Source organism: Linepithema humile, chromosome 7 (genome assembly GCF_040581485.1).
Source record: "Linepithema humile isolate Giens D197 chromosome 7, Lhum_UNIL_v1.0, whole genome shotgun sequence".
In the NCBI taxonomy this organism is placed as follows: Eukaryota; Metazoa; Arthropoda; class Insecta; order Hymenoptera; family Formicidae; genus Linepithema; species Linepithema humile.
This window is the reverse complement of record NC_090134.1, coordinates 15,608,521-15,632,927: the sequence shown is the minus strand read 5'-3', so window position 1 is coordinate 15,632,927 and position 24,407 is coordinate 15,608,521. Positions and strand designations below refer to the sequence as shown.

Below are 24,407 nucleotides of genomic sequence, written 5' to 3'. Positions count from 1 at the left end.
AAAATCTGCAATATACGTTACGTAAACTATAGATTTTCAGTACTGGCAGTGAATTTCGGAACACAGCTCATATGTAGTTCAGTGATCCAGTCGACAACGTGTACCATTGTGTACCATTGAAATTAATTATCAAATATAGCAAGAAGTTGTAATTAATTCTGTGTGAAATAGATAGGAAAATAGATGATTTATTTCGCGATCCGAAAATGTGTTTTGGTTCTAATGTAGAGTTTAGTGTATGTACATACACAGTTTGGTGTAGTTCAAGCTAGGTGATTATATTGTGATATATTTGATAAATATAATTAACGCAAAAATAATGAATACGAAGGAAAAGGAGAAGTACATCGAGGAATTCGATTTTCCTCATTGTGATGAATCTGTGAAGTATGAAAAAGTTGCAAAAATTGGCCAGGGAACTTTCGGGTAGGTACAATTTGAAATAAAGTTTAAGGTTAGGTTACACAAAAGATTTGAGATTCTTGCAAATTTGTTGACGTGTAATAAACTAGACGCGTAGTAAACGTGTATTAAATCGAAAAACAGTATTAGTATTAGTTTGATATAGATGTTACATTTTTACAGTACTGTTCACAATTACAAATAATATTGCAGCTTTAAAATGATTAATTTATAAGTGCACGGATATTTAGATATCATTTTAAAAGGTTTAGATATTATTTGAATTAAGATTGTAAAGATTTATGCTTAACTATATTACTTATATGCTAGCATCTAATCTTATAATTTATAATGATATTTGATTCTTTTGCAGAGAGGTGTTCAAAGCAAAAGACAAGAAAACAAATAAGAAATTTGTTGCAATGAAGAAGGTATTAATGGACAATGAGAAAGAGGGAGTAAGTTTGTTTTATATAATTATCAATTTTAAAATTGTTTTAATATATTCTGTTAAAAAATTCAATTCTGCATTTGCTTGTGTTAATTTAATGTAAAATATTAGGTTATGTTATATAAAAATGTGGTTTGTATAGGTCGAAATAAAAACAGTATATTTTTGCTAATAGATCCTTTTTTAGAAAACAAATTAATTTTTTTATCTGCTTCAATTACACTGCATTCCAATTAAAAGTTATATAAAAAAAGCATTTAGAATTGTTTTCAAAATAAATTATTTACTATTTTGAAAAATATAAACAAAGTAAAAAAATGTAAGAAATAAACAATAATGAAAACAACTGAAGGGTGTTCCAAAAGGCTATCATCTCTGTACAATGAATACTTTCTGAAATAATTAACAAAAAGTTTTACCTTTGAAGGGAGTTGGGGGTGGAGGGGGCATTTGCGCCAAAAATTCATTTGGAAATATTATTTACTAGATAATATAAGTATTTAGACTGAAAATCAGCGGAGGTGATAGCTTTTTGGACGTTTATCCCAACTCAATAATTAAAGAAAATTAAAGAATACAATATTGTTATAAATTTTAAGTGGGACAATCAAAATATATATCTATTTTATGTCATCTTTACTAATTTGTAGCCAGTTTTTAGTTCACTTAATATCTCTAATGCAATGTGTAATTTATTTTAAATATTGTAAAATTTTATTATAGTTCCCTATCACGGCATTACGAGAGATAAAAATATTACAATTGCTAAAACATGAAAATGTAGTCAACCTTATAGAGATCTGCAGGACAAAAGGTAATATATTATAATTAATATTATATGTGATATTTTCAATCATAAATGAAATAAGACAAATAGAGATTGAAAGTTATTTCTTAACAATTAAGAGATCAAGTACATATACAGGGTGATTCAAAATAACCTGATGTCCTTGCAATGCCATATTCTTGAGCGAATTCTGAGACGATTTTTCCTTTTACAAAATTTTGTCCGAAGCTTAGTTTTCGAGTTATAATTGAAAATAATTTGCTACTTACGAGTCCGATACAACGGACAGGCAGGGACGGTGCAATGCGTCATGAGACGACAGTAAACACTTGACAGTCTCATTATACATTGCGCATCCCTGCCTGCCCGTTGTATCGAACTCGTAAGTTGCTACCTATTTTCAATTATAACTCGAAAACTAAGCTTCGGACAAAATTTTGTAAAAGGAAAAATCGTCTCAGAATTCGCTCAAGAATATGGCATTGCAAGGACATCAGGTTATTTTGAATCACCCTGTATACTAATTAAAATACATAATATTTATATAATATAAAAGTTAATTTTATAATTTTGCTTTCAGCTACACAATATAATCGATATCGTTCCACTTTTTATCTGGTATTTGATTTCTGTGAACACGACTTAGCCGGTTTATTATCAAATGTAAATGTGAAATTTAGTTTAGGAGAGATAAAAAAGGTTATGCAGCAGTTATTGAATGGTCTTTATTATATACATAGTAATAAGGTAAGATGTTTAAAATTTTATATTTTTGAAGATGTTCTAAAAATTTTATCTTTAATTAGGATGAAATGTAAGACTTATTTTTGAATAAAATTGATTTAAAGTTTAATTATTTCATGACAAAATAAATGTTATAGATTTAGCAATTTATAATAGTATATATGTTTAATGTATAAACATTTTATGTCATTAACACTTGGACTGTTACGTTACATATACTTGATGTACGCGTTTCCCACAAGAGCCTTATTAGACCATAGACAAATGACAGTTTTGATAAAACTACAAGTAGGAATAATTTTATATTAAATATTTATAAGAATTAAAAACCCGCTCAAAATTAGCTCGGCAGTCAAAGTGTTAATAATTAAATCTTTTTCTTGGATTTATTTATTACAATAACGATTATTATTATGATAATAATTGTAATAACACATTATTGCTATTGTTATTAACAAATTAACATAATAATAACAATAATAATATTAATACATTATTTTATTTCTTACAGATTTTACACAGAGATATGAAAGCTGCCAATGTTTTAATAACAAAAAATGGTGTATTAAAATTAGCTGACTTTGGCTTGGCGCGAGCATTTAGCGCAAAGAATGGCCATTCTAATCGTTACACAAACAGAGTTGTTACTCTTTGGTATCGACCTCCAGAACTTCTACTCGGTGATAGGAATTATGGACCTCCTGTGGATTTATGGGGTGCCGGCTGTATAATGGCGGAAATGTGGACAAGGTATCGTGTTTTTGACAATTACATTCTTGCAAAGTTGTAATACATAGTTAAATAATTTTTTATTTTAATCTACAGGTCTCCTATAATGCAAGGAAACACTGAGCAGCAACAACTTATATTAATTTCACAACTATGCGGCTCAATCACAACTGAAGTATGGCCTGGGGTTGAAAATTTAGATTTATTTACTAAGATGGATCTTCCTAAAGGACAGAAAAGAAAGGTCATACTAAAATTCAATGTTGCATAATTTTTGTTTTTTGCAGAAATACATGAGGTTATATGTACAATAACCTTTAATACATTTTTCAAAATTTAAGAATTTGTAACAAAGTATGTATTAACCCTTCAAATATTTAATGATGCATATGTTATTTGCAAGAATATATTTTCCACGTTGGCAAAATATATTCATAGATTTTTAAGATCGTTGATTTCGAAAATCGTCAAAAATTTTCAAATTTGATGTTAGATTTAATACAGCAGGGGTTGAAAAAGTTTTCTCTCTTCAAATTTAATTTCTTAATCTAACTTAATTTATCCTAACACATAAAAATGTCTAACTAAAAATAATTTGTTATATAGTACAGATTATGCGACTTCAATATTATCTTTTATAGGTCAAAGATAGATTGAAGCCGTACTTGAAGGATCCTTATGCTTGCGATTTGCTAGACAAACTTCTGATTCTCGATCCCAGCAAGAGATGTGACTCCGACTCGGCGTTAAATCATGATTTCTTCTGGACTGATCCAATGCCGTGTGATCTGAGCAAGATGCTAGCGCAACATACTCAAAGCATGTTCGAATACTTGGCACCACCGCGACGACCTGGTCATATGCGTCATCCTCATCATCAAGTACCTGGTGGACCAGCAAAGCCTAGTACCAGCATGGCTGAAAGCGGTTATCAAGATCGCGTCTTTTAGCACATTTTATTGCAATATGCATAACATGGTTGTCTAACATTTCACACTATATTTGATAATGAAATATTTAGTTTCTAAGTCATTTTTAGAAAAAATAATTACAGGAATATTTAAATTTCAAACGTGTTAAAAAGGTGTTGTACATAAAAGGTTATTCAGTGCTATTTTTTACCACGAATAAACTACTAATTGCGTTCATTGACTTGAATTTTTTATTCATTTTACCCCAGCCATTTTACATTAATTTCATTCTTTTCTAATGATGACTGAATCCTATTACTATATTCTGCAAGCATCTTAAAAACGTACAAATGATTATAAGATTTCAGTTTTACAACAAATTCTTTACAGATTTATTACAATAAGTAAGCTTATTCTATTAACAATTTATTAAAATTCCGGCTAAAATTGTGCGTTTCTGGCCGATTAATTGAAAATTAAAAATTAATCAAAAGTAAAGTAGTAATTAAATATTTATCAAGATTCGAATCTCCATCTTTTAATATGCACAAATCAAAGAAATATGCAATGTCGCCCTCGCTGTCGGTTCGATAAAAACGAGACAGAAAAAACAGTAGAAAGTGTCTGCTTCTACTATTCTATAGCTAGTCGAAATATTGGCGCACATTACGCTGTTCTTGATTGTGTGCGTTTATTTTCTTTATTACAGTTTACGCGGGGCCGCGTCTCCATTTTGTCATCACTAATGTGACGTCGTGTCACAAAAAAACGACTAACAACGTGACGTCATCAATCCAAATCAGCTGTTGATCTCGGTCGATGTCAGCTCACGAAGGGCCGCCTTGACGTTGTGCGTATTATTTCTCAAGATCGGACAGAAAATACTGAAAAGCAGAACGTAGGGCGGAATTGACGACAAATCGGCCGGCCGATTCAGTGCGCAGCTTTGTACGTCTCTGTCTGGAAAGTTGTTATGAAACCAAAATGAAGTGAAAGGTGCTCAAATTTGGAGTCTTAGGGCAACGACGACGAGGACGACGACGTTATCGCGAAGGTGAAGGGAGCGCTTCGAAGCAAAATTCCGTGAATTATCTACAAATATCACGCGCGTGTTTAATTTTGATCCAAACGTCACAGTATAATGTCAATAATATTGTATTAAATCTCGCAAATAGGCTTCATATTAAGAGAGGAAAATGGGACAGACTCTTAGCGAGCCGGTAACGAAGAAAAAATCGACCTGCTGTCGGGACAACAACTATCGAGTGGGTAGCTCCTGCATGCAGGGATGGCGTATTAAAATGGAAGATTCTCACGTGCACATACTCTCCTTACCCAGTGATCCAGACACTGCTTTCTTCGCTGTTTATGATGGACATGGAGGTAAGGTGCTGAAGATACACAAATGACAGTTCAAGCTCTTTAATTTGCTATCAAAGGAGCAAAAATTAAATAGCAAATGAGAACCCATGTGTAGATAAGAATGTGTTATGTACCTCCTATCTCAAGTAAACAGCAGTTTACATTCTTTATTTCCAAAATGTTTCGATTCCTTTTCGAATCCCATTTGCTGAGACAATCAGTGAATCATAATTGATCACAAGATAATCAATAAATCGTAACTAAAAGGTCCATTTAATTGGGATAAGCAATAATTTTCTAACTGTACGGAGATTTTTAGCTTATCAAGATAAATAAATGCAAAATAAATTTATTATGTAACAGGAAAAGTCAAAATAACTGTGAAGTACAATTGGTATTTGTAAATATTTGTATATCAATGCAAATATTTAGGTGCAGCCATGGCGCAGCATGCTGGAAAACATCTCCATGAATATATAACCAAAAGGAGTGAGTATCAAGCGGGTGACATCGTCGAAGGCATACAGCAGGGTTTTCTGGAGCTGGACAAGGCGATGCAGAATAATGCCGCGCTCAGGGACGAACACGCGGGGACCACCGTCATAGCGCTTCTGATCAAAGACAACATTTTGTATAGCGTAAGTCCTTCATTTATCCTGTCGGCGGCCATGCGCGCTGACTCTTGAATTGCCTGATCAGTGGAAAAGCTTTGCAGGCTAATGCAGGCGACAGCAGAGCAGTAGCGTGCGTCAACGGCGAGACAGTGCCGCTCAGTCGCGATCACAAGCCCACGTTGAAGGACGAGCGTAAGCGAATCGAGGCAGCGGGTGGTTTCGTCGAGTATAAAAGGGTGAACGGCAATCTGGCGCTGTCCCGTGCGCTCGGCGATTTCATATTTAAGCGAAACGACCGCAAGCCACCGCAAGAACAAATTGTGACCGGTAATGAGATATTGCGCAACGGCTAAAATCATTCAACTCAAACGTTTAACGTTAAAAAATATTGTGTGCACAGCCTTTCCCGAAGTGCAACAGTTTCCCGTCAACGAGGACTGGGAGTTCGTTATACTGGCATGCGACGGCATCTGGGATGTAATGACCAGCGGAGAGGTCGTGGAGTTCGTGAGGACGCGTCTAGCTCAGACGAAACTCGGCGACGGAGAGTCACATCAGAACGTCACGATACATCCCGAGGAGATCTGCGAGGAGTTGCTGAACTGTTGCCTGGCGCCCGACGCTCTCATGGGCACCGGCTGCGACAACATGACAGTGATACTCGTGTGCTTTCTCCATGGCAAGCCGTGTTCGCAGTTGATCTTGCGTTGCCAAAAACCACCACCGAGTATAGATTCATAACTGCTTTAGATTTTAAAGATATTTTAATCGTTTATTATGTAAATTACTGCAAGTATTTTACTTTCGTCTCGGTGTACCTTTCGACTTTTTATATAGATATTTGTTACGTAATGTATTGCACAATACATCGGCTCTGTTACAAAGATGACCAGAGATATATTTATAAAATACATCGTATTTATATTTTCACTCTAGTTACTGCGTAAACTTCCATATTGCGCTCTTGTTCGCGCGTTGCCGACTCATCATTCATTATGAATATATATATATATATATTATAGAAGTTGTTCGAAAATTCAATTATAAGCTTTTATTTACAGTCCTGAACAATGGACAAGATTGTGTCCAGATAATAAGTATTGTAACAATTTTTTTCATAAAATGCAATAGATTTTAATTAGAGTCCATAACGATCCTGTATAGAGGAGACCGCCGCGTTCGCGAGCGAGCTCAGTCTTCCGGCCACCTTGTTCACTCCTTGACGTACGCTTTCTCGAACGTCGTCGAGATCTACAACACCGGCTCGTCCCGCGGTCAAACGCATGGATAACGAGGACGTCGGCGAGGTCGGGGTCGAGCCTTCGGTGCCGAAATAATCGGCCGACGATATGCTCGATGAACCTTCGAAGCGACGCAAATTGTTCTTGCGTTCCCACTGAAAATTTACAAGTATAATTATAATTAAAAAAAAAATCATTGTTCAATGTGTCGATGAAATACGACTTTTAAAATACTGTTTAGGAAAATTGAATATTCGCAACTCACGCTCACCGCATTGTCGGAAGTGCTGTCTTGAAAATATTGCTCTGAGCTGATGGCCTTGGCGCTACCAAACTTCTTCTGAGCTTCTCCTTCGGCAAGGGTAGACGTGGGTTTCGCATCGGTCTTGGAATTTCGAGTCATGGGAGTTGATCGCCTAGGTGGTTCCGGCTCCGCGACAACTATGACTTCCTCATGACGCGTAGACTTGTTCGTTTTGTTGTTAGCATAAACCGAATAAACCTCGTCCAGGGTGAAGAAGCTTTCTTTCTCTCCCCATAGAAGCGATTTTCCCTTTTCTTTTTCCGCTGACATCACGCTCGCCTTCGACTCTTGTGTTATTGTCTTCATGTCACCGAGTGCAGAATGAGTTGCACCGCTGGTAGAGAAAAAAGAGAAAGAAATCAAAATAGAAAAAAGAAACTCGTATAGATGAAAATAATTTTACTCAAATGAGTGAAAGAGAGAGAGAGATATTGTGCAAATTTATTACCTTCGCGCCATAAATCCCATTCCAAGCCGTTCCGCCTGTGTGGCCTTGGACGGGTCCAGCTGCTTCGCTCTTTCCTCTATCTTCTTAGCCTGCTGACTCAAGTTTTCCTCATAACGCTGGGCCAGACGCTGGTCGATCGCCTCTTGTTCCTCCTTCGTGAGTTCCTTATCCTCCTCTTGCGCTTGCTTGCAAGCCCTCTCCAATTCATCAAAGTCAACCGTCTTAACTCTCACGCCTAAGCTTCCGGTTTTCTTCCCCAACTGCAATAAATAAAAAAAAAGTGACAGCAATGGCGGTGCAATCTCGTAATTGCTTAGTTTCACAAATGTATAAACTTACACCACCAGGACGTCGGGACTGCGCTGTCCTGCCACCTATGGTTGGTTTTCTTTCAGATTGCACATTTGAGATAGGATCGAAAAGATTGACGGAAGGCCCCAAGCAATCAGAATAGATTTCTGCTTTATCTGTATTATCATCATTTGACTCAACATTAGGTGTGAAGAATGCCTTTTCTTCTGTTGAAATTATTTCATTTTGTTGCAAATCTAAATTTTCATGTTGCTTGAAGAAATCTGGCTCATTCGCTTCTTCCAGCATTGTTTCTGTGCCTTCCTCTAAATGAAGCTATAAAAAAAAAAAAAGATTAAAAATTAGATAGGCAAAGTGTTTCTAACACATCTGACCAAACTGTACCATTAGTGCACGTTTAGCATTAAGAGCATTGCATAATAGTACTAACATTATCTGCTATGCTGTTCAATGTTGAATATTTGACAATTTATTCGAATAATAAAATTTCTTTGCCAATTTATAATTTTCAGTGTCTGTAATTCGAAAAAGATGCAATTGTGAATCTATATTTATTTTTTCATATTTTTTATTTAGGATGATTAGTAAAATACTAATGAAGCTTGATCAAGAAACCCTATGGATTGTTAAATCAAAAGCAACAACCAAAAGGAGAGAACAAATATACTGTTGAATATTGTTGAAATGTTTTAAAAATGTATATACACATCAGATATGGTTTTCACAATGAGTCTGTCGTATAATCTTGAAAATGAACAACACTTTTATAAACACTCAAGCCACACATATATTTCGACACGTGTGGATTATTATTTTTATATGGAGAATTGTGATTTGATGTTAAATGTATGAGAAATAATTTGTATGCATGTATGTATATACATATATCTATGAAGCAAATAAACATACATACATGTGTAAAATAAATGAGAAGCAATATTTTAAAAGTATTGTATGTAAGCAGATGTTAGTGAAAATTTCAATTAAAAAAATTGATTTAACACATTTACTCAGCTCACCATTGTCTTATTTTTTGTTGTAGAAAGGGAAACCTATAATTACCATGTTTATAGTTACAGTGTGGATCTAATAATGTCCATTGAATATCATAAATTTTATCTCTATTTAATAATCATACCTTTGTGCCATAACGACGCATTGCTTGTGCAGATGCTTGGCCCAATTTTTCCTTATATAATCTAGCTGCACGTGAATTATACTTTTGCTGAGCATCGGTCGTGGTGCAGTTGTGTTGTGAAAAAAATTTTCTCTAAAAATCAAGTGACAAAATACAAATTAATTTCATTATTGATACTATTTCCAACAGAAATAAGTTTATTGAAGAAATCATATGGATACTAACTGCATTGGCGTTACCACCCAGCTGCATGTTCCTGAGCTGTAACCATGTCCAGTTTGTGTCAAGTTGGGTGGATCTGACGAAAGTCAGATGCACTCCCAGACTGCGGTGCACTGCCGAGCAATCGATGCACAGAAAAACTCCATATGTTACACTGGCCCATGCTGGATTCTTCGCGTTGCAATCAAAACATGTCTGAAAAAGAAACCAGTTTTTCATGCCAAATTCCAGAGTAGTAATTAACAAAAAAAAAAAAATACCGTAAGTGAAAGCGTCACGTTGGTCACTGAAAATATTCCGCATATTTGCTATAAACAAAATGCTCTACAAAATGTGACGTTTAGATTTGACATTTTCGGGATCTTCACTTTCGTATGTGTAACACGATTAAAAGAAAACATCAAAGGTGAAACTGCAGACTGAGCTGACAGTATGACATTTCAGACACGTCAATCGACAAATAAATCGTTTTATCATTTCTCATGCGTTTGTTGTCGACATAAATTGAAATATTATGCTCAGAACAAACCTTATTCGTCGGAATGGCCCGTAATCGCTTGAAAATTTCTTCGATCTCAGCTTTGCTAGGCGAAGAATCTGCCATTTTTAACGTATCAACGTGCGTCACGATGGAATTCTGGGACGCGTGGCGAAAGTTGGTTGCTTGGCGCTGAAGTCACTCAATGACGTTTCTTTGAACAGTAATGAATGCTGTAAAAACACACAGGATGCATTCGAGAACAATGCAATTATATATGAATACCGGAAATTATACCGGAAATAAATAGCTACTTTGTTGCAAAAACACGGATTTTTTATTCTAATTAGATTAAAGATGTCTCACTTCATATTTTACATTTATCAACAAATACTCTTATAATCAGTAAACTTACAGATGTTTTACTTCATTAAGCTCATCTGTAATTTTCTACTTTATTAACAGGTTATTGATTTTAGTATATTTGATACTTAATCATTACAGAAGATTTATTCTGTCTGAAAGTTTAGGTTAAATTACATTTTTTTATTTACAATAATAAACACGTATGTCATAAGAGCAAAGTTACATTGTAACTTTATTTATACAACTTATAATTCTTTAACATCTCCTTTTATCTACAGATGCATCTGATCGTCCTGCATTCGGTGAATCGCTTACGTTCACCTCCTCTTCTACTTCCATACTGTTCAATCTAAAAGTATTAAAGTTATCACTTTGTTGCATGATAAATAATGCTTAATGTGCAAAAAAAATGACCTACTCATCTTGTTCCAAACTGTAGAGCATTTGAAATCCCGCATCCAGACTAGGTGGGAAGCCCATTTCAGGATCAAGCAGCTGCAACGTCGGGACTTCCCGGTACACGTTGCCAAACTCGTCTAGCTCTTCGAATTGTAACTTATTGGCTGCTTCGTCCAGGACCATCCTGAAAGGTCGACGAACATTATCTTGATATAACGCAGCGTTTGCCAGAAGAAAATTGTGGCTCAACGGCTCAGTGCGATTCAATACTTACAAGGGAACGTTCGCAAGTGCCCCCCCCCCCCCCCCCGATTTGATTCTTCTTGAAATATGTTGTAAAACATATAATTTGAGGATACACGTATTTTTTTTAGCGGCCCTAACCCAAATTTAAGGGGTGAAACACCCCTTAAAAAAAACGGGTTTTTTCTTTGTGTACAAATATCGCCAAAACCGTAGAAGATATAAAAAAATGTTTCAAATAGAAGTTGTATGGCTTGTAATGGGCTTTATAACTGTGTAGCTGGATTTTCAAAAAATGTAATTTTTTTAAATTTACTCCCACCCCTTGTTATTTTAAATTTCAAAATTTTTGTAATGACAAAAGTTGTAGCATTTTTTACGCTGAATTCAATCATATATGATTTTATTATGTTCCGAAATCGCATCTTTCAAAAATGCATGACGCATTGTTTATACCGCACTTGTGTTGCGCAATAGTCGTTAAATAAATATAAAAATGACATGTTATCACATATTTGAAGAAGAAAAGTTAACTAAAATTGTTGCTAAAGCATCCCTTCCACACTACACCCTTATAGACAATCGCTGCATTTCGTGCGCAACGCGTTGTCATATATAAGTTAGCTATCAGCGCATATTACACTTTGAAGTTTCGCTTGTAGTGACTACGGAAAAATAATTTATGAAACGAAAACAGTGAATGAATCAATCTATTCAACATATATCCACCCTGACTCTACCCTCTTGGTCCGACTTGACTGACAATGAATTAAAATATAAAATTCTGTACAGTTTACTTTTTTTCAATAATTTTAATATACTGCGATACATTCTACATGATATTACATTCCACTAAATTACCACGATACTTTTAAACTATAAGGTATATAAAATGTACATCATAAGTATAATTATAATATATATAAATAAGCTTATATATATATATAAGCTTATTTATTGTATATATTATAATTATACTTATGATATACATTTTATATTTCAAGATTTTATATACCTTATAATTTAAAAAAATCGTAGTAATTTAATAGAACAACAGTCGTAGTAATGTAATAGTATGTAGAATATATCGCAGTATATTAAAATTATTAAAAAAAAGTAAACTGTACAGAATTTTATATTGTGATACTGTATTTATAGTGTGATACTGATGACTCATTTTTGAAAGATGCAATTTCGGAACATAATAAAATCACATATGGTTGAATTCAGCGTAAAAAATTTTACAACTTTTGTCATTACAAAAATTTTGAAATTCAAAAAAATAACAAAGGATGGAGGTAAATAAAAAAAAAAATACATTTTTTGAAAATTCAACTACACAGTTATAAAGCCCATTATAAGCCATACAACTTCTATTTGAAAATTTTTTAATATCTTCTACGATTTTGGCGATATCTACACACAAAAAAAAAAACCCATTTTTTTTTTAAGGGATGTTTCACCCTTTAAATTTGAGTTAGAGCCACTATAAAAAAATACGTGTCTCCTCAAATTATGTTTTACAACATATTTCAAGAAGAATCAAATCGGGGGAGGACTTTTGTGAACGTTCCCTTGTTACTACAAGCATTAAGTTCAAGTTGCCTCTGTCTCTCCATCATCTCTTCGACTTTCTTCCTCATGTTTTCCTCGAACTTCAAGATGTACTCCTGATAGTAGTCGTGCAACGCTGTCACTCCACCCACACCTGTCTCCAGCAGCACCCTCTCCACAGCATCCTGATAAATACGCAGGTTTGTTATATAGACAATCGTATATAAATACATAGTAATAATGATATATTCTTCTTACCGGAAAGCCATGATCCTTCTGTTCTTTTGCTACTTTTAACAAGAGGGTCATCCGTCTTAGAAAATGATCTGCCACATCAATGAGTGTTTCTATAGCTATATCTGACGCGTTTTCAAACCCTATGTGAGCTAATAAAATAGTCACGGCATGCTTTAGTAAATTCCGTGCGGTTTGAGGTGTCAAGTAGTGTATAGTGGAGCAATCTTTAAATGTATTTCTGAAACAACGCAATAATTACGACAATATTACGCGATTTGCAACATTATACAATAATATAAACTGAAATAATACAACAAATACCCTTTTGGCTGATAAGGCAGAAAGCGAAATAGATTCTTAGAATGTGTTGCATCTTTTGAATTCTCTGATTCTATGATAGTCATGTTACTAAGCACAGTTCCTTCTTCCTGCAAAGAAAACAATCAATATTATTATTTTACTGAGTAAGCAGCATACCATTACTCTTAATAAATTTGCAATAGAAAATTTGTTTGAATTAAATCTTACCATTGTCCGTAATTGTTGGTGAAGATTTATGGTATTCAGCACATGTAAATTTCCCATTGGTAATCTATAATAATATAATATTTTACAATAGTTGCGCGTTCACATTTTTACGCGTCACTTTTATAAACATTATACTCACTGTAGATATTCAAGTTGTCTATTATCAATTCGGTAATCACAATCAGTGTTATTCGAGTCATCTATGACTTGTCGCCAGACATTTTCTATGAGGTCTGGTGTTATTACTTCCTGCTTAAGCATCTCTCGTGGCGGTAACTCTCCCCACAACCCATTGTTACCTAAACTCTTGCTGGACTTCATCTTGCTGGCACTTGAATAATATATGGGAAACATAAATTATTCATATTTAGCCAACATTATATTTGTTGTGGATAAAACAATGCATTTGTATAAAAAGATTACATCAGTTTCTCATTTTCTTTAATAATCCAAACTAACAAGCCTGATATATTTAAAAATTCATAATTATTTAATAAAATATTACATATTTATATATATATATATATATATATATATATATATATATTATTCAAATTATTAATGATTTGTTAATTCAAAAATTAACTCACTGTAAGAGAAGTTTTGTTTATAAAATACCAAAGTCTAAAATATATTACTCAAAATATATTCTGCCTATATTTTAATAATTAATAAACTGTATTGAAAATTCCCGCTTGTTAATAACGTTAGAGTCACGTGTCGTTGTAACATAAGCTATTCTTCGTAGCTGCACTTTTTCTTTATCTCTCTCCAATGCCAGGTCACATACCTATTTTGAGTGTAGAAGGTGTAATGTAGTGCTCTTGAGCAGAGACAGATTGTTGTCGATCGAAGACATACGTAAGTATTATGCCATTTGTAAAGAATTTCAAATTATTTTATCTTGATGGACTGCAACGAAAAGTTGTTCTCAAAAATGTGATCTTCTCACGTCGTACAATCTCGCGGTTTTACAATTCGTTATCAAGCATGTTCCGTTCGCACGACAATTAACGACACACCTAGGTTAAAATCATCGATGTATCGCGTCACGACGCCATATTTGTTTTTTTAACGGGGATCCAGAGAGCAAGAGAAAAGTGTTGCGCGAATCTCGTATCGTAAGAACGGCGCGGGCGATTCCTCGATGATCGATAATATTTGAAACTGGAATATGAGCACATACACAGGCATGCGAGGTGTGTGAGAAATATAACGGGAATGTTTGCTGTGTGAACGCGCAAAGCAGATAATAATTTTTCGCGTTTCGCACGTTCAATAGATAACATTATATATCGCGCAGAGCTGTCATCGTAATCGGATCATCGTCGAGGATCATTGTCGAGGTACATATTTTTACAGCGCCTATACATTTGTCTTATTCTTTTACACAATCTATTGGGTATGCAACAGATGAAATTGATCGATCGAAGCAGGAAGTGAAGGAAAGTGAACCTGTGTTGTATAGATTGTTGATCACAATGTAAACGTTTTTCAGAACAAAGAACTCTGAATCATCGTCGTATCGTTCAAAACGAGAAGCACGATGGAATCGTCGGCAGCTTCGGTGCTGAAACGTGCTGTAGATATGGACAGGAAAGAGCAGTACACAATAGCGTTGGTGTTGTATCAGGAAGGTGTGCAGATACTCCTTGATGCTGTGAAAGGTATTACACAAGACACTTTTATAATTTCCTTTATCTTTCCTTACTATGCAGCTTTATCTATAGAACAAAGAAATGCTATATTAGCTTGTCACAATCTTTGTGACTCCTTTCAAGACTCGATAATAAAACGATGCAGAAACAAAGGTAGCATTCAAAGTGGAATACCTGACCATTAAGGCAAAGGAATACCTGGATAGAGCCGAGAAAGTGAAGAAATTGATCAGCGACAGAAAATCAGCCGGTACATACAGGGAACTGACTAAAATCGAGAATGGATCAACAGGGCATGGCTATGCAAGTGTTTTTGGAAGATTCCTGGATGGAACTGTCACCTATATTGATATTGAGGATCCGTACATACGAGCCTTTCACCAGGTATAATATTATTTGTAAAATAACTTAAAAAATGTTGTATACACAGAATGCTTAAAAATAGTAAACATTTTTAGAATAAATAAGTTGAATTAATATATATATATATCGACAAACAATTTTTTTTTACATAAAAAGCACATAATGAGAGTAGTTTTTATTTATATTTTGATTTACTGTGATAATTGTAACTAAATTTAAGAGTTAATTATTAAAAATTGAAATAAAAATTAGTTTTGTTTATTATTTTCGAAAAACAAGTGTCGAATTATGATAGTCTTATGCTGACAATACAATATACATATGTATGGAAATTAATTTAAAATGTTAATTGTGATATTTTGTTTCTAGTGTCAAAACCTGGTTAGATTATGCGAGCTGGCAGTCCTAAAGTGCTCTACACTGACCAGGATATCTCTGCTTACCACTTATGATTCAGAAGAAACTACTCAAATCACGAGATTGGCCGAGTTGAAGGAGAGTTTGGCGTCTCACAATGTCTCCTTTGATTTTTCTTTTTCTATGACATTGCATGACAGGCAAATCAAGTAAGACTAAACGCATACATAGTCGATAATCTGAAAATCTGTTTTCTTATATATTTTTTTGTTAATCTCTTCTTTTATCTCAGATTGAGCAATGGATGGGTGATAAAAATTGGACGTGGATTGGATTACTTCAAAGCACCAGAGGGCAAATTCGTCCTTGGCTCATGCGATCTAGAATTGAGACCATGCTTGGAAACCACTGTCGACATTTTTCACCAGACTCAACTAACGGACGGGACTGCATAAGACATAGTTAATTTATAATGTAATCATGGTTACTATTTTTTTATATTTTTTTTCTTTTTCGCGAATGTATTATACAGACTATGGCACATTTTTTAGTGACAGTACAATAAGACAACTATATTTTTACAATATATGCATATCATTACAATACAATACACTAATTGTAAGTTAAATATTTCTGTACAAATTTAACAAGAATACTATATTCTTATAATGTAACATAAAATATTTTAACCATCTACAATCGCGATTATAAAATTGTATTTACAGCCTTTTTTTCATATTGTCCATTTGAAAGAAAAATGGCACAACTAAAAAAAAAAATCAAAATTTTTTAAACCAGCATTTACGAACTTTATGATATATTTTGAAGTTTTTAGTTAAACAAAAAACAAATTTGATATTTTTTATTTCGTGCAGTTTTTCTTTCAAACAAACAACGATCCCTGAATTGAGAATTGTAAATTTGTCAACAGATTTCCTCTCCCTGGAATTTCCTCAATCCATCGGACTGTGATCCTTGGCCTTTGCAATCCCGATCTGTCTTGCGGCCTTCTTGCACGCACGTCTCAACGACCTGGTGTACCTCAACAAGCCTGCTCCCATCTGCATCTCCTCTTCATCCTCCGTTCGAGCCTCGTCGACCTTGCACGCGCTCGGTAGACAATCTCCACCGCCCACCGCGACTACCTGCCGTGCGATTTCCGGCTCTACGCAGAGCCTCGTAAGCGCGGCCGTCGCGGTCATCTCCAATCGTCGGTACGCGTCTTCTAAACCCGGCGGTCTCATTCTGAGGAAAGAGACCAACGCGACGGAGGCACGCGCATTTGCTAGATGTGCGCGACCTTCGGGAACGCGCGCCAGCTCGCTGATCAGGGCGGCAACCTGCTCCATCAGCCAGACGTTGCCACCGGCGAACTTCTTCACACTTCGCAGAAGCTTTCGCACGCTGTCCTCCCGCATTATGACACCGGCGCACAATCTCAACTTGGACAGGTGATTTAATGCCGCGGCAGCCAGTAATAAAGTCTGCGCGCAACCGGTGCTCTCAACTAGCTGATTCAGCGCCGGGATCAGCGAATCCGCGAAGGGTTCCAGATACGGCAGACCGCGCGCATTTGTCCACGGCGCTGTGATTTGCACCACTAAGGCGGTGGCTTCAGTCTTCTCTCGCTCGGAGGAGGATTCCGCGGCCAGAAGATCCGTCAGAATCTCCGGGCCACCGTCCTTGGCAAAGCATTCGATTGCCGTCGCGGAACAGCATACGCTTGCGAGAGCGCGCAGCGTGGTCGCCACGAAATCATCCGGTGTGACTCGGCCGACAGCGATGAGACACGTCAGGAGAGCCTTGATACCAGAGCATCGAGCTATGCTGCTTCCCGCGCGAGGATCCGATAATCCTAGAGCCGTCAAGGCTGCTAGAGCGCCTCTGGCCACGCTGCTGTCTTCCTGCGGAGCTTCCTCGAGGCCGCGGATTATTTTCTGAAAAGGAATTTTTGTAAACGTTAACTTTTATCAATTATACGTATAATTTATATTCAATGAGCCGCGAGGATAATATAGCCAACCTCCATGTAGAAATCTAAGCGCGTGTCGATCGTGCCGTCGACGTATATCTTCATGTTCTGCAATTGAGCGAGGATGCTTCGCAGACTGCCCTGCTGAATCCTACGAGGTGGAGGCGCTCCCAACTGAGAGAGCATCGAGAATGCGGCCTCCTCGATGCTGCGGAGGAGTTCCATCTCGGACCTGCCGCCTTCCAGCCGTGTTATTTTTCTGTAATTATTAAATTGATTTTTAATCATTCACAAAAATTTTGATTATTTTCAATAAATAAATCTTACTTTTGATTTCCGCGTTAATATTGAAATAATTATCCTTATTTGTAGCCGGAGGAAAAGAAAGAAAACGGACTTACTCGACGATGCTGCGATGATGCTGCTCGAAATGTTCTGCGCTGACGAGAAGTTTGCTCGCGGCTGCAGTTGCCGCCGAGGACAGCATCTTCAGATCTCGCGCGTGCACCTCACCGGACACCAATCGGGCTCTCATGCGAGGCAGATTTTTGCTCTGTAACGTGCTGCAGCATTCATTTTCGGTCGCCGTGACAAGATCGGTGAGCCAGGCGCGCATGGACGACGATTGACGATAATTTCGGGAATTCAACACGTCCCTGCCGGCGGCGATGATCGCATCCGGAGTCGCATCGATGGAAGTCGTCGATTTCGTTGTCGATGGCTGAACGCTGTCTTCCGGTGGTTCGGATGCGTACAGAAAATCGCCTAGGCATTCATCCTCCAGTGAGACGGACGAAGGTAGCGTCGCGTCGCCCTGCTCATCGTCAGCTCTGAAACGTGAAGAAAACGTGATCATTATTTGGTAAGCACGTCTTTTATTAAAAGAAGTTGAAATATTTTTAAAATATCTAAAAACTTGTTAAAAAAACGTTTTTTTTTTTACACGACGTCGTATCTTTTGGAGTTCTTATTTTATTTTAATTACTCTCTGTCGTTTCAAGCTTACGCTCGTTTACTACCTTAAACGAGCCATTACGAATCGACGCAGTTCTCGATTATTATCATCTTGCTACTGCGAGACACATCGCGACGCAGTATCGTACTAGGTATAATCGCTTTTTCCGGGAGGAAGAAAGAAAGCTGCGCCGGGGACGATTAGCGAGAACGCAAGAGCTGACTAACCGAGCCGCGCGCGCTTAGGAAAGCGCGTTTTTCTAGACACGTGATGACTAATCTCCGCGTTCCTTTGACATGTAGTATTGTAATGCGTCCACCTGCGCGCAGTCGGCTGCACGTTCCGAAGCTGAATTCTTCGTAGATTCGCTGTCGCGGCACCACGAACGCGGCCTCGCACGGTTGACTCAAACCTCGCCGGTTACTCGGCCTGCTCGATCATTCATTTACGTATTCTCGTCGTGCGGCACGTTGCATTGACTCACGTACGGAATATATACGGTGACTTAACAGAAAAGCACGACCGCATGAGGGTGATTGCTATTCTGATTTCGTAACCAAATTGCACACCCGGTAAAATAGTAAAAAGCAAAGTCCGCTACAAAATTAGAATTATTCTATTTACAACTAAAATATAATTTTATTTATCAATTTAACTTTTGCAAAACACAAAGTGTATATCAGAGCAATATATTTTTGCAAATTAATATTATAATTGTGATTTGTAAAAAATAAAAATTTATTTTCTAATGTTTTCAGATAGCGCATTCATATTTTTAACGTTTATAATTTCATTTGCAACAATAAAAGAATCGAAAATGACTCAATTCGCGATTATTTAAAGCGGTTTAATAAAAAAAAAAAAACATTTGAAGACTCAGAATACATATCAGAACGCAACACATGAAAGATCTTTTCTCCGTTTATCCCATTTAGCTTCGCATTTCATTACGCGAGATTGCCGCAGTAAGTTGAACCGTATGCGCATTGACATGTGTTTCCGGCGCGCCACCGATTTACATGCCTGCGTTACAGCATAGCCGGCACAATCGCCTTCGGTGCTCTTTAATCAAACACGACGGCGGATACGCAATCTAATAATCGTTCTACGAGTCGCCGAGCTAAAAAGGAAACCTCGCGCAGCAACCAGCGCTATCAATACCCGGTTACTCGGGTGCCCAGTTCTAAATGACAGCGCTAGCAAAAGCCGCATATTTACTTGTCAACCGGATCGAACGTCAATCGTCGCTCCGAATCGCCGTTTGTACAGCGACACCCAAAAATGTCGCGCACCGTAAAAAGTCGGACGACCGTATATACGAGGGCGTGATGCGCATACAATGACCCGAACGATAAAGCCGGAGCACCTTATAAAACGAGTCAAGGACTGATAATCGTCCACTTGGGGCTGAGGCAATATCTTCGTCTATTGTGATGCGAAGAAGATGAGAAAATGAGAGAAGCCCTCCCGTATACGATTCTTCGGAGTGCGTCATTGCTTGCGACACAATAAACTTGTACATATTTAATTTATTACTTCGAAATAGAACAGCGCGCGCCAGGAAATTTGTCTTGCGTATCGCATTCCTATCGATTGCCTCACGTCTTCAATCTTATCGCGACGATTCACGCTTTCCGAAGCACTTCCCTTGGTTGCAATGTGCGACATACAGTTTCGACATTTCGAAGTACAAACATCGATCGTGCTTCGGTATTACAGATAATTTTTATCGAAATTAATAAACCACGTGTCTGCTGAATCAGACCCGATTATTCTTGTGACATCTGATTCCGCAACGCGCGGAAAGACGATCGAAATAAAGTCGAGCGAGATCGCTCGTCAACAAACTGCGATTCGCATCGAAATTTTCTCTACATTAAATTTTTACGCTTCAATGAACACTTCTTTAGAAACTTATAATTTGCACTTTACCGATTTATCTCACTCACCCTTGTTTTTGTGATGTGTTTCTCGCGGATTTTTCGAGACGATTCATCGCGGTTATCCTGGAACTTTTCGGTGTTGATGTATGCGTCGGCATCGGGGGAGATGCGCCTTCCACCCACGCCGAAGCGATTCCCGTCGACTGAATCCTGCGTCGCCGCATTTTTTTCCTCCTCATTTTCCGCCTCGGAGTCGCGTTTTCGTAATCTTCCGAGCAGTCCGATCTTTCGGAATCGGAGAATCCAGAATCCTGGCTTTTGAGATCCTGGCTCAAAGGGCTGCAGGATCTGTTCCTCGTGACGGTCTCGCGATCTTGCTCTTCTGCATCCATTTCTTCCATTTCCGTTCTAAACATTGAAATATTATTATTTTCAAATAGATTTGTCTGACAGAAATTATTTTAATAATGTAAGGCGTCGTTTATATCAAAGATACAAATAACGATGCAATAAAATTCCAAAGCGCGGAGCGCAAAAATCAATATAAATTAATATAAAAAAATTATTGTCTTCTGTATTATTGTTAGAAATTATTTTAATATAATAATACTTAGAGAGATCTATTATACAAACGTAACGTATTTTTCTTGACCGCAATGAAAAATCATAATTTTTTATTTTAAATTAATGTACTTAATAGATTTTGAATAATTATTTTTGTGACAACCGCTCGATAGCAAATTCTCGTTCAGCGTACCTGCTGCGTGCGACACTCTCGTCGCGTATCAACGAAATCCGAGACGCGTCCTGTTTTGGTTTCTCGTCGCTTTTATCGCAAACACGTATTGCGGTGATATTTGCGCCATCGATCGTATCGTTTTCTGATTTGTCGATAGAATCTTCTTCCTCTTCCTCCTCCTCGTCCCTCTCCTTTTCGCGGAGACTATTTTCGCTAAAATAGTAACGCGGAGGATCGTTCGTCCTTGCAAAGTGATCGTCCTCCAAATCGCGCGCGGCCATTTGGTTCCAGAACACCTTGCTCTGATATCTTTTAAACGCACTCATGTTCTCGCCGCTGCTTTCGCCAAATTTCAAAATATTCACCGCACTATTTGCCACACTAGAAAATAGAGTGCTAAAAATTGCTTTCCGATTCTTCTCCACAGAGTTTTTGTAACTTCCTTTACGCGTGTCCGCAGGACGAGAGAAGACGCTCGACAAATGTTGGCGGGACTTCGAGGTGGCCCAGGATGCGCCGCGGGTGTAACGCGATGTTACTTCAACGGGGTGCTTTCACGACTCAGCGGAGCGCGACGACCCTCCCACGGCTGGTGGTCGCGTGGCCGCCCGGAGAACCGACCGTATGGTGTCCGTCGCAACCCCCGCGCTGCTCAATGGTGAGTCTCGCATGCGATACGTACTCTTCCTTGATGAATCCCGATCTCCGACAAGGAGCGACGCGAGCCTCGTCAGAAAACGAGGCGACGGATCTCTATTCAATTTAACACTCTCGTCAAATCGAACGAAATGTCTCTCTTCGATTTCCTAATTAATTAAATCAAACCGTCCAATGGCAGAGAATCACTCTCGCACCTTCGATCGCAATTATCACGGATTCGCAATGAAAATGGCGTTTGGAATTTCGCGCGATTGCATCGCGACCGGTCTTCGATTAAAATTACGTTTTACGAGCGCATAACACACACACACACACATGTATATATGCACATTCGCGCGACGATTGACCCAAGCGCGTTAATGCTCCACAATCGACTGACTCGAGTCCCCGACTTCCGACTTCTTCGTCGTGCGTGCGGCATGACTCGATCTCTTCGCGTCCCTCCTCCCCGCCCCAAAAAGCGCGTAAGCCAAGTCGTGTGAAAACGCAGCGGCTCCTCCTTTCCCCTCCCTTTTCTATTCTCTTTTTGTTGTATCCGTGGGGAGGCAGCTTGCAACGAGGCACCCCCCCTCCCCCCCTTTGTGTCTCTCTCTCTTTCAGAAACACATAGGGCACCGCGTGCCCTTCCGATCCGTGTGTAACCGTCAAACCGTAACGAGGTGCGCGCTCTCTTTGACAGCGGCATGTAAACCGGAAGGCCTTTAATTGAGCTTCGATAGACACAAGGTGATCCAGGTTCTGGTATGCAAAATAGTAGACGACTGCGTGAATCAGCGCTGCAATTTTGTTGTCACAGAATCTTGTGACGATAAACACAGAAACGTGACGTAATGTTGCAATTTTTTAAATAACTACATTGCCACAATGCTGAGATAACAAAGTTAGTCTCTTTTACTTCTTCGTATGCAACCGCATATATATTCATATGCAATCGTATAAACAATACATTATTTATACGATTCACAAAATCACTCAGAATTCGTTAAACAATGTGAAAGATTCGGTGACTTAAATCATAAAGAACTTGATGAGGCGTAATGATGATGACTTATTTATATATATATTGAGAAAATGACTAATTAAGATTAAGAAACTAATTAAGATATTTGTATCTTAGAGATAAGGCGTAGTAAAACATTCGAAAATTAAATAAGAGATAAAGAACAGATAAAGCTTCATTTTAAAAGCACTCAAAACGTTTCGATTACAAGTTCTTAGCAGTAAAATGAACAAACTAGATATGGAAAATGTTAGTGAATTATTAATGGAAAAGAAATATAAATTTTTTGTAGATAAGAAAATATTAACATATATCTAAATATTAATATAAGAGAAACAATTTCACTGTGTAGAAAAATGTACTATATAGATTAAGGAGCTTAGCGAAATTTTTGAAAGAGTAAAGCACAACAATTTTAAACAAGAGAAAAGTTCAAATGGAATCACTTAAAATTTGTTTTTAACAAGTTTAACAAGTTTGTACATTATATTTTCGTGGTATGGATTGACGTAGCACGCGGTAGATAAAAACAGCAGTAGCTTTTACAAGTCTATGCTGCACAGAGCGGAAGGCAAGAAGACATTTTACTTTCAAAGGCGATAAGTCCGTCTTTTTAAAGACGACTGAACATTCACTGGCGTAGCAATTGCGATACGTCTCAAGAAGCCGATTCTTTTTTTCACTCAAGGCTCGCTCATAAAAGACGAATCACGAAATCACGCCAATGGTGCCTTTAAGGGCCAGGTGTCTGATTATCGATCCCCCGCGACCGAGAGGGGGCCCGAACCCCCGAAACAGTCGTGGCACTCATTCAGCGAGGCGATACAGCGCGGAGGCACGCGCCGCCCGGAACATCTGCGTGTAAAATGCCGGCGGTGATAATGCGTCATGCGTGTGCACACATAAGAGCGGATGAATCAGTCGCCACGCGCATTGCGTGGCTGAATTTAAAGATCGGAGAAATTTGAACAAGCCTCACGCGCGTTCAAGCGCGATCTTGGAGAACGAATTGCGCGAGAATTGAATAATACGAATGTGCGATAATAATTAAAGCTCCAATTCTTTGCGGTCTAAATTTATTTCGACACGTAAGCGATACTTAGTACTTTGTTTTGATGCTGAAATCTGATTTTACGCTCTCGGCTGCGAATTGACGAAGATCAGAGCTGCTGATAGTAGAAAATATCAAAGTCGCTAGTACAAATGGCATTTTGACTTCTTCTTATCACATTAACAGGCGGTCTTCGTTGCTTTATCAGGAATATGCGGATTCCAGCGGCGGGAGCGTCTGCGACCGGTATTCCTTCACATTATCTACGTGCATGCATATGTGCGCGTGACGATGGTCCC

General features: G+C 37.6%; 7 protein-coding genes across 10 annotated transcripts in view; 4 read left to right on the top strand and 3 right to left on the bottom strand.

The window, feature by feature from the left end:
* The first annotated feature begins 13 nt into the window (after positions 1 to 13).
* On the top strand, positions 14 to 4,265 carry Cdk9 (Cyclin-dependent kinase 9). The gene is made up of 7 exons (XM_012377665.2): positions 14 to 426; positions 776 to 860; positions 1,577 to 1,667; positions 2,221 to 2,387; positions 2,896 to 3,134; positions 3,210 to 3,357; positions 3,755 to 4,265. The coding sequence occupies exons 1-7, from the start codon at positions 320 to 322 to the stop codon at positions 4,061 to 4,063; spliced, it is 1,146 nt and encodes a 381-aa protein (XP_012233088.1). The 5' UTR covers positions 14 to 319; the 3' UTR covers positions 4,064 to 4,265.
* A 523-nt stretch (positions 4,266 to 4,788) lies between these two features.
* LOC105678383 (probable protein phosphatase 2C T23F11.1) lies at positions 4,789 to 6,935 on the top strand. The gene is made up of 5 exons (XM_012377677.2): positions 4,789 to 5,078; positions 5,200 to 5,407; positions 5,819 to 6,024; positions 6,102 to 6,327; positions 6,401 to 6,935. The coding sequence occupies exons 2-5, from the start codon at positions 5,221 to 5,223 to the stop codon at positions 6,739 to 6,741; spliced, it is 960 nt and encodes a 319-aa protein (XP_012233100.1). The 5' UTR covers positions 4,789 to 5,078; positions 5,200 to 5,220; the 3' UTR covers positions 6,742 to 6,935.
* Positions 6,936 to 7,036: 101 nt separating this feature from the next.
* ArfGAP3 (ADP-ribosylation factor GTPase activating protein 3) lies at positions 7,037 to 10,349 on the bottom strand. 3 transcript variants are annotated; one of them, XM_012377571.2, is made up of 8 exons: positions 10,195 to 10,349; positions 9,669 to 9,860; positions 9,444 to 9,575; positions 9,325 to 9,357; positions 8,333 to 8,620; positions 7,994 to 8,253; positions 7,507 to 7,879; positions 7,037 to 7,396 (listed from the first exon to the last, which is right to left on the bottom strand). In XM_012377571.2, the coding sequence occupies exons 1-8, from the start codon at positions 10,267 to 10,269 to the stop codon at positions 7,139 to 7,141; spliced, it is 1,611 nt and encodes a 536-aa protein (XP_012232994.1). In that variant the 5' UTR covers positions 10,270 to 10,349; the 3' UTR covers positions 7,037 to 7,138. The 3 variants fall into 3 exon arrangements, with proteins under 3 accessions (XP_012232994.1, XP_012233003.1, XP_012233012.1); XM_012377580.2 differs by having other exon boundaries at positions 7,513 to 7,879; XM_012377589.2 differs by lacking the exon at positions 9,325 to 9,357.
* A 285-nt stretch (positions 10,350 to 10,634) lies between these two features.
* LOC105678470 (STAGA complex 65 subunit gamma-like) lies at positions 10,635 to 14,533 on the bottom strand. The gene is made up of 8 exons (XM_012377857.2): positions 14,261 to 14,533; positions 13,610 to 13,801; positions 13,471 to 13,534; positions 13,264 to 13,370; positions 12,964 to 13,180; positions 12,757 to 12,890; positions 10,928 to 11,092; positions 10,635 to 10,858 (listed from the first exon to the last, which is right to left on the bottom strand). The coding sequence occupies exons 2-8, from the start codon at positions 13,789 to 13,791 to the stop codon at positions 10,765 to 10,767; spliced, it is 963 nt and encodes a 320-aa protein (XP_012233280.1). The 5' UTR covers positions 13,792 to 13,801; positions 14,261 to 14,533; the 3' UTR covers positions 10,635 to 10,764.
* On the top strand, positions 14,187 to 16,566 carry LOC105678479 (MIT domain-containing protein 1-like). Of its 2 annotated transcripts, none has more exons than XM_012377877.2 (5): positions 14,187 to 14,331; positions 14,969 to 15,137; positions 15,274 to 15,512; positions 15,861 to 16,057; positions 16,141 to 16,566. In XM_012377877.2, exons 2-5 carry the CDS (start codon positions 15,017 to 15,019, stop codon positions 16,301 to 16,303), a joined length of 720 nt encoding a protein of 239 aa, XP_012233300.1. In that variant the 5' UTR covers positions 14,187 to 14,331; positions 14,969 to 15,016; the 3' UTR covers positions 16,304 to 16,566. The 2 variants fall into 2 exon arrangements, with proteins under 2 accessions (XP_012233300.1, XP_012233292.1); XM_012377869.2 differs by lacking the exon at positions 14,187 to 14,331 and adding an exon at positions 14,676 to 14,816.
* Positions 16,315 to 21,723, bottom strand: insc (inscuteable). Its single transcript, XM_012377472.2, has 5 exons — positions 21,416 to 21,723; positions 20,725 to 21,066; positions 18,222 to 18,650; positions 17,872 to 18,079; positions 16,315 to 17,785 (listed from the first exon to the last, which is right to left on the bottom strand). Exons 1-5 carry the CDS (start codon positions 21,721 to 21,723, stop codon positions 16,802 to 16,804), a joined length of 2,271 nt encoding a protein of 756 aa, XP_012232895.2. The 3' UTR covers positions 16,315 to 16,801.
* A 185-nt stretch (positions 21,724 to 21,908) lies between these two features.
* Positions 21,909 to 24,407, top strand: part of LOC105678282 (carbohydrate sulfotransferase 9-like) — a 48,458-nt gene continuing 45,959 nt past the window's right edge. Inside the window, exon 1 of the mRNA XM_012377485.2 lies at positions 21,909 to 22,055. Coding sequence (XP_012232908.2) covers positions 21,909 to 22,055 — 147 coding nt within the window. The remainder of the gene's footprint in view (positions 22,056 to 24,407) is intronic.